At 36.9% G+C, this 13,842-nt stretch overlaps 1 protein-coding gene across 1 annotated transcript in view; it reads right to left on the bottom strand.

Annotated features, from left to right (window-relative positions):
* Window positions 1–13,842, bottom strand: part of dph6 (diphthamine biosynthesis 6) — a 97,776-nt gene that overhangs the window by 51,260 nt on the left and 32,674 nt on the right. Inside the window, exons 9-12 of the mRNA XM_016456429.1 lie at window positions 8,935–9,085; window positions 5,545–5,670; window positions 4,611–4,740; window positions 185–359 (exon numbers count right to left, since the gene is read on the bottom strand). Coding sequence (XP_016311915.1) covers window positions 185–359; window positions 4,611–4,740; window positions 5,545–5,670; window positions 8,935–9,085 — 582 coding nt within the window. The remainder of the gene's footprint in view (window positions 1–184; window positions 360–4,610; window positions 4,741–5,544; window positions 5,671–8,934; window positions 9,086–13,842) is intronic.

Below are 13,842 nucleotides of genomic sequence, written 5' to 3' on the forward strand. Positions count from 1 at the left end.
TGGATTTTTATCATTATAGGGTGGTTGTGTACACACACTGCCAACACACATTTCAGTTCAAACAACTTGTAAAAGTGCATGTAGCATCCTATGACCCCTTTAAAAGAAAGTCTCATTACAAGTAAAAAAAAATACTTGTAAAGTGTTACCCCCAACACTGCAAATGAAGGAGCGCTCACTGTACCTGCACGGCTTGACTGTAGGGCCCGATGTTGGCCGGGGCCCAGTGGGACAGACTCTGGACATGAAGCGTGTCTCTCTGAGGAAAATCGTCCTCCTCGCAGACCACCGTCCCGTCCTGAAGCAGAACGTCCATCCGCAGCTGCTGAGAGACCGGGAGCCACACCTGAGCACAGACCCTGCATCACACAATAACACAGCTGCTGATCGGTTCACAACCAGATTTGTTTTTACATTTCGTCATCTAGCAGACGCTTTCATCCAAAGCGACTTACAAATGATGACAATAGAAGCAATCAAAACCAAGTTACTTGAAATAAATGTTAAGTGAAATAAAATAAAATATAAAAAAAATTTTTATTTTTGACTTATTTTAATTTAGTTAAACTTGATGTACTAAAATAACAAATTAAAACTGAAATAAAAATGTATAAAAATATAGATATATCAAGAAAAATAACTAATAAAAATGGCAAAAACATGTTTTATTTTTTATTTGAAAGTTTTGGTAATTTTGATAATTACCGAGAATTGTCATGCAAGTGCTCAGTTAGCCTAATGCAGTACACATAGCAAGGTTTATATATATGTATATCGGCACGGCTGTGATTCGACCATAGGTAATCACAGTGTGCCGATATACAGCCATATCTCACCATCTCCGAGTGTGATATTGCATCTATACAACAGTTCGACAGCATGAGTGTGTGAATACATAAAAATAACAACAGAGAGTCTTTAAAAGCCCTCTTTTGTGCAGAACTACTTCCTTCCACCAACGATTCTAATCTAAAGTTGACAGTTTAACAGCTGAGCCCAAGATCCGTTACTAATTCAGAAACGTCACTTTAGAATTAGTAACGAAGGAACGTCAAGTTGCTGTGTTAAAAGCTTATTGTATTACTGTAGTAAAAGCAGTGTATTATGTAGAGTATTATGAGAGAGATTGACTGAGCGATCGTGATTACCTGCATCTGATGCAGCATTCATTCTTCAGATCAATCTCATATTCACAATAAAACATTAGTTTAAATGTCCGCTGAGGAAAGCGATATCTTTGTCGTACTATCCTTACATCTGTTAAGGTGTTTCTGATGACAGCGCTGCTCTGTGCATTTGTTGGCATCAGCCAATCAGATTCGAGGACCAGAAAGAACTGTTGTATAAATATATATATAAGAACCAGGATTCACATGGTCCTCAAAACCTGGATATATGAGTTTTAAAAGTGAGATTTCTAACATGGAAAAGTCATGAAAATAAAAACAATGTTATAACTCCATGGGCATAGTTATTTCAAACTCTGAAATATTTTATCAGGTATAAACTGTAAAAAGTAAAAAAAAAAGATAAAACTTTACTTGAAGCCTTTATGTATAATGCATTATAAAGGTATTCATAACGTACGCAGTGATGCATTAAATATTTTTATAAATAATTGTAACCAAAGTTAGAATGTATTATAATATTTGAAGATTCCTTGTTGCATCTGAAATTGGTTGCTTGTGTTTTTAGTGCTTTATACTTTCTAAAAATGTAACAGTGAATAATTTGTTATAAATAGGGATGCGCAATATCATCAGAACGATATCGGAATCGGCCGATAATGGCTTAAAATGTAAACATCGGCATTGGTCCGATATGTACAATTATGCCGATATGCTTTCCCGATAAGAGGAATAACTCACACAGGGTTTCTACAGATATGAACAAGTGAAATTTAAGACTTAAGACCTTTTTAATACCACCTTATATTAAATTTAAGACCTAAACCTGTAATGGAAATACACATTATATTACATACATATATGTCACATTAATGTGCTTAATGTAAAAAGAAAAAAAAAATTAAATGCTGTCATAAATGATATTTTTTTACTATGATATACAGTGAACTTTTCATATCAGCAGACAATATTCCACACAAAATATCCCCACAAAACTACCACATTACCGAGATTTTAGGTGGTGTAAACAATTATTCTGAAGCAATATGTTAATCAGTGTTCTATCAGCTTTTACATACTTAAACCTGCATATTTTTATTTACCTTTATAAAGGACTATTTTTTTTTACTTTTAAAATGTATGCATCACCTTTCAAGTCAAATTATTAAAATTTATCAATAAATTGTAATCATGTTAGCAGTCAGATTAAATAATTTACCCTGCAAAATTACAACTGCTATAAATAATGTTATGAGATTAATGTTTTAAACACATTTATGAATATACAAATAAAAAATGTTGGGGGGGAAATGCATACTTTTCAACATACTAAACTACCAGTAAGTGGCGGTAAGTCACTTAATGAGTGAGTCATTGAGTCATTCATTCAACTGATTTGTTCAAAACGCTGAATCATGAAGTAACAAAACACCGCCGAGTGTTGCTTGGAGAATGTTCAATTCTGTTGTACTTCTGCTGTGATCCTTGTTTGGAACTATTTTCGTTGGTGAAACAGAACAAAACAGTAAATATTGTGTCTAAAATGTAAGTAACTTAACTACTTGACTAACTAACTTTAATAGTTTATTATATTTTATATTTATTGAACTAAAATCAATGTAACATTTGCAATCGTTAGAATATTCAGCAAAATAGCTCCCTTGGTATGTTACTGAACTATATCATGTTATAAATAAACTACACATTTTGAAGTTTTACCTCAGTGTGTTTCTTCAGAGTTTCTTTATGTGTGCTGTTATGCTCATTTGTTCTGAAGGCAGCGCGATCTTGATACCAGAAATACACTATCCACTAACGCTGTTTGCGTTGAATGTTATTAAAATCAGAAGAATCATTCTTTCGTTTCGATGCTTCGCTGGTTATTTTTTTGTCACTTAAGTTTTAATCGGGATGTTTAAAACGTAAAAAAAAAAAAAAAACATTTTAAACTAGCTAGAAGGCTGGTGGTCAGCTAGCTGTAGCTTGACCTATATTTATTATTATTATTATTATTGAGAACATTGTATACACGAAGAAATTAGTCCGACCTGTATTCTGCTAACATTACTGCGATTCTGTCTGATGACACAGTAACTACCACGGGGGGAGAAATAAAAAAATCTTCGGTCTGTTTAATGGTTGTAAACGGTCATTAGGTCCGTCAGACTGAAGCTATTTTATCGGTAAAGTGACCAAAAATATTTAAGACCCATCGAATCTGAATTTAAGACCATTTTAAGCCTTTTTAAGGCCTTTTATTAGGAAAATGTTATTTAACTTTAACTTAAGCTGAGAATGCATGAACCGAATGACGTGTCCGGTGCGCAATAGATTCAACAGTCACTGCTCCGGCTCCTAATGCCCGTCAGGTGAGGAGTTTTAATTCCATAGGGGGCGCTGTTGGCCTACTTGCAATAACATGAAAGTAAAATACACAAATAACATTAAGATTCTATTTTTTATTAAATAAAGCAGTAACTGATGTCGTAAAATCACGAGTATGTTTTGATTTAAAGTTCAGAAGATATAGCTTACATGAATAAAAATCACAAACATGACACTTATATATAGTTATATACATATTTAAAACGGAGTAGAAAAGTGCAAGGTTTCCAAAAAAATAATGAATAGAGCATAATATATAGGCTATAACAAGGTTTAATCTGGCCGCAGAGGAACACAACCGGGGTTGCCTGATATAAAGAGACGTAAACCCCAAAACAGAGCTTCCCACTTGCGCAATACGGAAATATCTGCTAAATGTGTTACTTATCTTTGTCAACCTGGCAACCCTGTGTATGTTACCAGCTCCTTGTTAAGAAAGATAATGTAGCTCTTGAGCAATTAAGCTATTTAGTTGATAAAATTGCGGGGCAGCGCTAAAATGTTTGTTCCTGAATGTCTGTGCATGCGTGAGATACAGTGAAGACAGCGCATTAGTTTAGAACTCTTCTAATTTTTATTTTTTTTAACGTAGAGAGTGTGTTAATTTGTGCAATGATAACCTACCAGCAAAGTAAAGATGATTTTGTAAATATATTAGTATGAGTACATTACAATATAAATTTATTAAAACGAGTACATTATTATTTATGGGCTTAAAAACAAGATGCAAACAATCAGAATATTGTACCTGGTGGGGAGTGCACAATGTAAATACGAAACATATGCCATTACCTATATTGTACTGTGGTACAGTTATGGAGGCCCTTCATAATGCAGAGGTCAACTGCCTGCTCTGCCAATAGTTAGAAATGGCACTATAGTATGCAGTGTTTAATAAACAGCTGTTTTACTAAACTCTTCTGAGGTGAAATTCAGTGCAGTCCTGTATCGTGATATGTATCGTACCGTGGCCTATGTATCGTCATATGTATCGTATCGTGGCCTCTGTATCGTGATACGTATCATATCATGACTCTGCTGGTGATACACAGCCCTAGTGAATTCCCTGTTTAAAGGACAGTCCGAGGCGTCGTTTACCTGGCTGGAGGATTGTGAGTGAAGTAGGTGCAGTAGACAGAGTTGATCTGACTGAAGTTCTCCATGTCGCTCACGTAGAGATGAACCAGGAGCACGTGCTTCATCAGCAGACCGTTCTCCTGCAGCTGCCCTGCCAACACACACATACACGCAAACACACACACACACACTGGTCAATTAAACAAAGAGCTGCTAATATCTCATTAGAAAAGTTTGCGGCTGAACTTCTAAGGATCCTTCACTCTCACCTCAGGCTCAAACCGGCATAAACGCACGACATGAACACAGTCTGTTAAAAACACGCACAATGGAGGAACCGCAACAGCGCTGCACCCCATTAGAATTTCACACGGCGTCAAGTTTGTTTTTCCTTCGCAGGCGTTTGCGTTTCAGCGCACAAGAAAGCCACTCATTAAATATTAACTTGTTTAATATTGTCTCAGCGCTGTGAAGGCTGTTTGGCGAAGTAAGATGAAAAACATTAAATGTGCTTTTCATCTCCAGCCGCTCTTGCTTAAGATTTTTCTCTTTGCTCTTACAGGCCGCTCTTTAAAAGTTCTGCGGGCGATAGAAACAGCCTTTCGTTCTCCGGCTTTAATTTGAAGTGTCTGTCCTCGCCATGACGGACAGAGTCCCTCCAAACGAGCCGTGTGAAGAAAAGAGCGGTCGCCGAATAAAGAGCCCCGCCGTACCTCTTAAAAGTGCGTTTTGCCAGCACAACAAGAAGGAAAATGAAAGCGTGTTTGGAACAAAGGCCTGTTTGCCGTCAGCGTTTGATGGGCTGAACTGCACACGAGCGTCTAGAAGCAGCGATCGACGTTCTTCATTATTTCTTCTCAGGGTAAAAACATCACAATGCATCTGAGACGACACCGAACGCACGCGTATATGCTGTGATCTCACAGAAAGAGAGAAAAGAGAGCAATTTTCCTACTTTGCAGGAGTGTGAAGACGTGCCGGGTTTGGCTCTGGATGTCTGGGTGTTCGGACTGAAGCGCTGTTAGACCGGATATCCACTGGTAACCTGATGAACTCCTGGACGAGTGTGACGGCAGACAACCTTTAACACACACACACACACACACACACACACACACACACACATCACAGACACACACACACACACACAGACGCAGACAGACACACACACGCACGCACACACACGCACACGCACACACACGCACGCACACGCACATGCACACGCACACACACACACACACACACACACACACACACACAGACAGACACACACACACACACGCACACGCACATGCACACGCACACACACACACACACACACACAGACACACACACACACAAACACACACACGTCAACATCTAGTGCTTGACATTACAAACAAGTAATGAGTACTGCGATACAGAGCTGATATCAACTACAACTGCAAAATCAACCAATCAAGGGCTCAGGGTTGAATGGGAGATGATGCTACTCCTCTGAGAGAGTTTTAAGATCCTTGCACACTGACTCTGTATTCGTCATCCTTTCCTATCAGAATGCTTGCTAAAACGCAGGCAGTGTGTAAACATGATTGACACAACATGAGGTCGTATTTATTTTTAACGTGCGAAAATTTCGGACTCCGTGTGCAATGAGCTTTACTGTGAAAGTGTCTATGCCAGCTCAGTAATTACAGCACCACTGCTAAAAACACTTAACTGACTCGTTAGTCATCCATTGTGACTTAGGCACTTGAACCTGAACGTGGCTTAACATCAATTAAAATAAGACAAACAAGCACTAAAATAATGCAAAACAATCAAGATATTTGCTATTTTGATTCACGCTATCAACAACTGATATACCAGGGAGATTAATTTTAAAACTGTGATTTCTAGACTTGGAAAAATTCATGGAAATTAATAAAATATTATTACTCCACTGGCATTTTTATAATAAATATACAGTTTTAATTTAAACTTTCAAGGTCTAAAATATTTATAATCAGGTCTAAATTGTGAGTAAAAAAAACAAAAAATCTTATCCAGTATATCAGGACAGTTTCTTATACTAAAACATAAAAACAATGTTGTTCCTTGAAATAACATAAAAAAAATATAAGTTTTTTTCAGTTACTATATAGACATGCAAATGTATATATATATATATATATATATATATATATATACATATACATATTAGGGCTGGTAATTTAACGCGTTAATTCGATTAATTAATTGCGGTGAAAAATTATTAACGCATTTAACGTGTTAAGTGCAAATGTGATACTGATCTTATACTAGGGTTGTGACGGTGAGGAAATTTTCCCACCGGTTAATCGACGTGTGACAACACCGGTAATACCGGTATCACCGCGGGGCGTTCCTTCTTTTCCTCGCTTTCCTTCGCTTTTAAATAGCTTGTAAAAGCTGTGCGCGCGTTTTACTTTTACTTTCACTTTCAAATAGCGGCAATTCGGAGTAAAGCAATTGTTCGTTTTTAGTTCGTTTGAATTTTCCCTCTTTTCTTGAAGGCACGGCATACACCTTGATGTCAAATAAAATAAATTAATGACACAAAGTTTAAATAAAGTAAAAATCAGCAACCAATGTGGCAAATCAGCAAATGTTTATTGCCAAACAGACGCTTTTGCATTTCGTTTCAAAACTAAATCATCCGCGATCGTCTTGTCTGTCTCGCCTCACTCTTCTGGTCTGTCTCGCCTCACTCGTCTTGTCTGCCTCGCCTCACTCGTCTTGTCTGTCTCTCGCCTCACTCGGCAAGCCTATCTTATACAAGAGTTCAGTAAGTAAGAAGTTAATATTGTGCTATTTTAGACACAATGTTGTCTGTTTTGCTCAATTTTTCCAACGAAAATATAAAGACAAAGCAGAACTGTTCGTCTCCGAGCAACACACAGTAGCATCCGTTTGAATGAAACAAATGAATGAATAAATGACTCGATGACTTAATCATTAACACATTTACCACCTCCTACTGGCAGTTTTTGTTTATTATTTAGAGTATCATTTCATTAAAGAAATAATTTCATTATACACATATATAAAACACAATAAAATTACTACAACTTTAAAATAAAAAATACAATAAAAACAGAGATTATACAAATAAAAACTAATTCAAAATATTAATAAAAATATAATAGTATCTCAATGATACTCAATAAAATAAACTTTACCAGGAATGTCTTGAATAGTCAAGTAAATTTACTGCTTAATAAGAGTGAGATCCCTAAAAACATTCAGCTCTTAAAATATTTGGAATCCTGACAATTGTTTTATTTTATTTTTTTACCATTTAATAATAATAATACATCATTAAACAATTATCTACTGCTAATGTTAGTTATGGACACTGCTATTTTTTGTAAATTGTGATCACAGGGAGAGGCCCTTCAAATACTGTTGTGACAGTGTGGGCCCTGGATTTAAAAAGGACCACTGGCCTGGACTATATCATGGTACGGAATTATTAAAATAATACAGAAATATACTATATAACATATAAACACCATGGAATTAACTATGGCAATATCCAAAACACATGGTGCATGCACAAAAACACAGTATTACCCAGAGCCGTTCCCAACAGAGCCGACTGGAAGCGTGATGAAATCAGTGAGTGCTTTTGGTCTGTCTTTTTAGTTTGTTAAAGATGCACAATGATATGGTCAGTGCATGAACCACTGGTAAAACACTGCAGCTCTATGGTGCGTCTATTCACTGGTCTGAGGATCAGCGTCTCCAGCCTTAAATATGATATTTTCCTCAACAAAATTATAGTAGTACCATGCTTCTTTTGTTTTGGTGTTCGATGAACCAATACAATTCTGAAAGAATATCAATGAAGTAACAGTTATGCTGCAAGCAGACAGTATGATGTGCTTTCTACCAGAACACACTCTCACACACACACACACACACACACACATCTCACCCAGCTCCGACTGACAACTGCGCTCAGCGTTTGATGGACATCCTCCCTGGACGTCTGGAGTTTTATCAGCATATTCCAGCTCTTCTGTCATGCTGTCAATGGCGTTCTGGCAAGGACATCTCATGGTTCACCCACCCAGAAATTACAATTTTGTCATCATTTACTCACCCTCATGGTCCAGAAGAGCATATGTAATAGATTTGATCAAACAAAATATTTCTTGCTGAAGCTACTTTTTGTAATGTCTGTTTGATGCTTTACACAACAATGACTTTAAATTATCTTTTGGGAGTATACAATTCTGAAAGAATATCAATGAAGTAACAGTTATGCTGCAAGCAGACAGTATGATGTGCTTTCTACCAGAACACACTCTCACACACACACACACACACACACACATCTCACCCAGCTCCGACTGACAACTGCGCTCAGCGTTTGATGGACATCCTCCCTGGACGTCTGGAGTTTTATCAGCATATTCCAGCTCTTCTGTCATGCTGTCAATGGCGTTCTGGCAAGGACATCTACTGAGAGGCAGAGGCCGCCCTCCGGAGCCCTGCAGGAGAATAAATCACACACAAACACCCCTGAAAACACACCGACTCTCACACGCTTGATCAGTGAACCTGCAGGCTGATACTCCACAAAATAAATGAATATGATGATCATGTCACTATGGAAACCCATTCCTGCCACATACAAAAAAAAAAAAAAAACATGAATTCATAATTATCACATAAATGTTGATTTTGAGATTTAAAAAAAGCTAAATTATGAGATACTATGTAATAATTATGAGATAATAGTTATCACTTTTCAGTGCATAAATAATTATGGGGACATTGATTGGAGAGGAAATCGTTGTAAAGTTGTACCTGTATCTTATTATCCATTACAGTGTACAAAACAATTATTCTAGCAACAGGAAGAAAAGTCTATATTATAAGATACTAAATTATGATACAGAGTCACAATAATGAGATACTAAGTCACAATTTGAGATATTAACTCACTATCTCAACTATGAAATGTTAATGAGGTTTAAAAATAGTCATTTCAAATTATGAGGTACCTGTAAGTGTCAAAATTATGACATACACGATTATGAGATACTAAGCCATGAACTTTTTTTTTTTTTAAATCAAAATTATGAGATAGACTCAATTATGATGCTAAGTCCTAATTATGAGATAAGAAGTTGCAATTACCAGATACTATGTTATAATTATGAAACGAGTGTCAAAATAATGATACTAAGACAATTATGAAATAAAACATCACAATTATGAGATGTCAAGTGATGATTCTGAAATATGCGTCAAAATTATAAGATACTAAGTCATGAGGTAAAAAGTACGTAAAAGTCAAAATTATGAGATACCAAGTGATAATTATCGAGATACATGTTCTCAAAATGATGACACGGTTTTCATAATTATGAGACAAAAAGTAAAAAGTATGAGTTACTACATGATGACAAAGACATTTTTTCTTCACTTTTTATCCCATAATTACTTTTTATATCATAATTATGATTTTCCAAAGCATATTTGTTTTCATCATGCTTCAAAACTGGGCTTCTATATGTCTGTGAATTACTGGAGCAGGTTCAGTCTGATACTGTACATGTGTTTTCAGGGGTCACGCTCAGGGGGTTTTGGCAAGAATTAACTCTCTTATTTGTTTTTCTCACAGTAACATTTGTGACCCTGGAGCACAAAACCAGTCATAAGGGTCAATTTTTCGAAATTGAGGTTTATACATCATCTGAAAGCTGAATAAATAAGCTTTCCATTGAGGTATGGTTTGTTAGGATATAACTAGAATAGGACTAGGATATTTGGCCGAGATACAACTATTTGAAAATCTGGAATCTGAGGGTGCAAACAAATCTAAATATTGAGAAAATCATCTTTAAAGTTGTCCAAATGAAGTTCTTAGCAATGCATATTACTAATCAAAAATTAAGTTTTGATATATTTACAGTAGGACATTTACAAAATATCTTCATGGAACATGATCTTTACTTAATATCCTAATGATTTTTGGCATAAAAGAAAAATGTATAATTTTGACCCATACAATGTATTGTTGGCTATTGCTACAAATATACCCCAGCGACTTAAGACTGCTTTTGTGCTCCAGGCTCACATTTGTGATGATGAGCAAGAAGACGACGGCACACACACCATCTGATTACAGCACATTTTTAATAAATATTTCAGATCTCTTTAATGTCCCGCTGTCATCTGCAGTTGGCCGTATGATAATTAAATTAATTATCCTCCAGTGTGCCTCTGCAGCGTGTGCAGAGGAGGAACATCATTAATTCAGGGCAAACGCCGCCCCCCCGGCGTCCTCTCGCGGCCGGAGCACTTTCCTCCAGAGCCCATGTCAGCGCGGATCTGTCAGCGTGACGGAGAGTCCTTTGGACTGCTGCATGTGGGAGTTTCTCAGGAATTTCCCTGCGCTGTGGGGTGAGGACACAGCGGGGCGCGTTGAAGGCCGCATGGCTGCGAGAGTTGCTTTCTTAGGCAAGGTGTTTTCATCCCCTCTAAGCTCTGATCCTCCACCAACACACAGCAGAACACACGCATAAACAAACACGACGCTGCGCAGAGCCAGCAGCTGAGACTGCGGACACGGCGTGACCCAAAACACACATACAGCTCGTCTCCAAACTCCTCATGAGGAGTGAGGACAGATCCCACAATGCAGCATCATCATAACAATCAAATACACGTTATAAAGCACATAATTCTGATACAGCGTATCAGTCTGATTCAGTTCAGTGAAGTTTTTCAGTGAATATGGTCGATTTCAGTCTGTTCCTCACATGAAACTCTCATGTGACTCCAAAACACTAGGAATACAGTGCATGAGATGGATTACTGTTATGATACGTTTATGGTGTTATTTTTGTATTTTTTTTTAACTGGTCAGTAATGAAAACAGGCTTATGGAAATATTGACAGAATTGCTTTAATATTGCGACTAAAGGCTACTGTAACATTAATCAGTGCAGTTCACATGCTTCATTATGACATGCGCATTGTGTTGAACAGTTCTGATGCATCCCTGCAGCATTTGGCAAACTGTGATAAACACACAGATGCAGAGCATGAGAGGAGAAATATGGGAACACATTGGCATAATTATGAGATAAAGTTGAAAATTATGATAATAAATCATAACTGATATCAAAAGTCAAATTATGAGATGTTAAGTCATTATGAGATAAAATAAATTTGAGATAAGCCATGATTATGAGATAAAAATTCTAAATTAAGATACTAAGCCAAAATTATGAGATGAAGTTGAAATGATGATACTAAGTCATAATTATGAGATCAAAAGATAAATTATGAGATGTCAAGTCATTATGAGATATAAAAAAATACATTTGAGATAAGCCATGATTATGAGATAAAAATTCAAATGAGATACTAAGCCATGATTATGAGATAAAGTCGAAATGATGATACTGTCATAATCATGAGATCAAAAGAGAAATTATGAGATCTTAAGTCATTATGAGATAAACATTCAAATTTGAGATAAGCCATGATTATGAGATACAAATTTAAAATTGAGATACTAAGCCATAATTATGAGATTAAAAGACAAGTTATGAGATGTTAAGTTGTGATTATAAAATAAAAAGTCTAAATTATTAGATACTAAGACATAATTATATATTTTTGTCATAACTGTGACTTTTTCTCATATTTATGACTTAGTACCTCATAATCTTGACTTTTTATCTCATAATGACTTATGTCATAATTATGATTTACCAAAGCATTAATTTGTTCATCATGCTGCGAAAATGGGCTTCCACACATCTGTGAATGACAGGAGCAGGTTCATGCCACATTATAACATGAGCAATTGTGTTGAACATCAATTCTAATGCATGAGACAAACTGCGACGAACCCACAAAGATGCAGAGCACGAGGGGGAAATATGGGAGCGTGTCGGCATGAACAGCGCCCACTTCCTTAAGGACATCAAAACAACAGTGATAGATGTGCTCAGAGGAAACCCTCAACACAAAGTCACACAGATCCACACAAATAACCTTCCCTTCGCTTCCTCCCGCTATCACTGCAGCCCAGCGTACCTGAGCACACACTGGATAATGTGACCGGACATGTTTGTTAAGGCAGGCCTGCTTTCAGGCACGGGTGAATATTGCAGACGTCAAAGTCGCCTACATGAGGGGACAAAAGGAGGACTGGCAGAGAGGCTGTGAATGAGTGTGTCGCGTTCCCTGCAGTCTGCCGCTTAACCGACTACATCAACCGCTCACAGGATTTCTGTGTATGCCGTAGAAGTGCTACTGAAGACATACTAAGAACAATGCATCATTTCTGCGTGTGCATGTCTCAGCAGTAGCAATGACAGATTTTCATATACAATTAAATCTAATATTGCACTTCAAATAGCAATATAAGCCAAAATTATCACCATATAATTTTCAGGCCAAGTTGTGGAGTTGTGCATTGTTTTTTAGTAAGCGTTTTATTTTGATATATACAGTGGTGTGAAAAAGTTTTTGCCCCCTTCCTGTTTTTTTAATTGTTTGCATATTTGTCACACTTAAAAGATTCAGATCATCAAACAAATTTTAATATTACACAAAGATAACCTGAGTAAATACAAACTGCAGTTTTGAAATTATGATTTCATTTATTAAGGGAAAAAACCTGTCCAAACCTGCCTGGCACTACGTGAAAAAGTAATTGCCCCCAAAATCTAATAACTGGTTGTGCCACCCTTTGCAGCAACAACTGCAATCAAGCGTTTGCGATAAATGGCAATGAGTCTTTCACAGGAATTTTGGCCCACTCTTCTTTGCAGAATTGTTTTAATTCAGCCACACTGGAGGGTTTTTGAGCATGAATGGACTGTTTAAGGTCATGCCACAGCATCTCAATCGGATTTAAGTCTGGACTTTGACTTGGCCACTCCAAAACCTTAACTTTGTTTTTCTTGAGCCATTCAGAGGTGGACTTGTTGGTGTGTTTGGGATCATTGTCCTGCTGCATAACCCAAGTGCGCTTGAGCTTGAGATCACAAACTGACGTCCGGACATTCTCCTTCAGGATTTTCTGAAGGAGTGCAGAATTCATGGTTCCATCAATTATGGCAAATCGTCCAGGTCCTGAAGCTGCAAAGCAGCCCCAGACCATCACACTACCACCACCATGTTTGACTGTTGGTATGATGTTCTTTTTATGAAATGCTGTGTTGGTTTTACGCCAGATGTAACGGGACACACACCTTCCAAAAAGTTCAACTTTTGTCTC

The sequence above is a fragment of the Sinocyclocheilus anshuiensis genome, unplaced genomic scaffold (assembly GCF_001515605.1).
Source record: "Sinocyclocheilus anshuiensis isolate Anshui unplaced genomic scaffold, SAMN03320099.WGS_v1.1 scaffold237, whole genome shotgun sequence".
Taxonomy (NCBI): Eukaryota; Metazoa; Chordata; class Actinopteri; order Cypriniformes; family Cyprinidae; genus Sinocyclocheilus; species Sinocyclocheilus anshuiensis.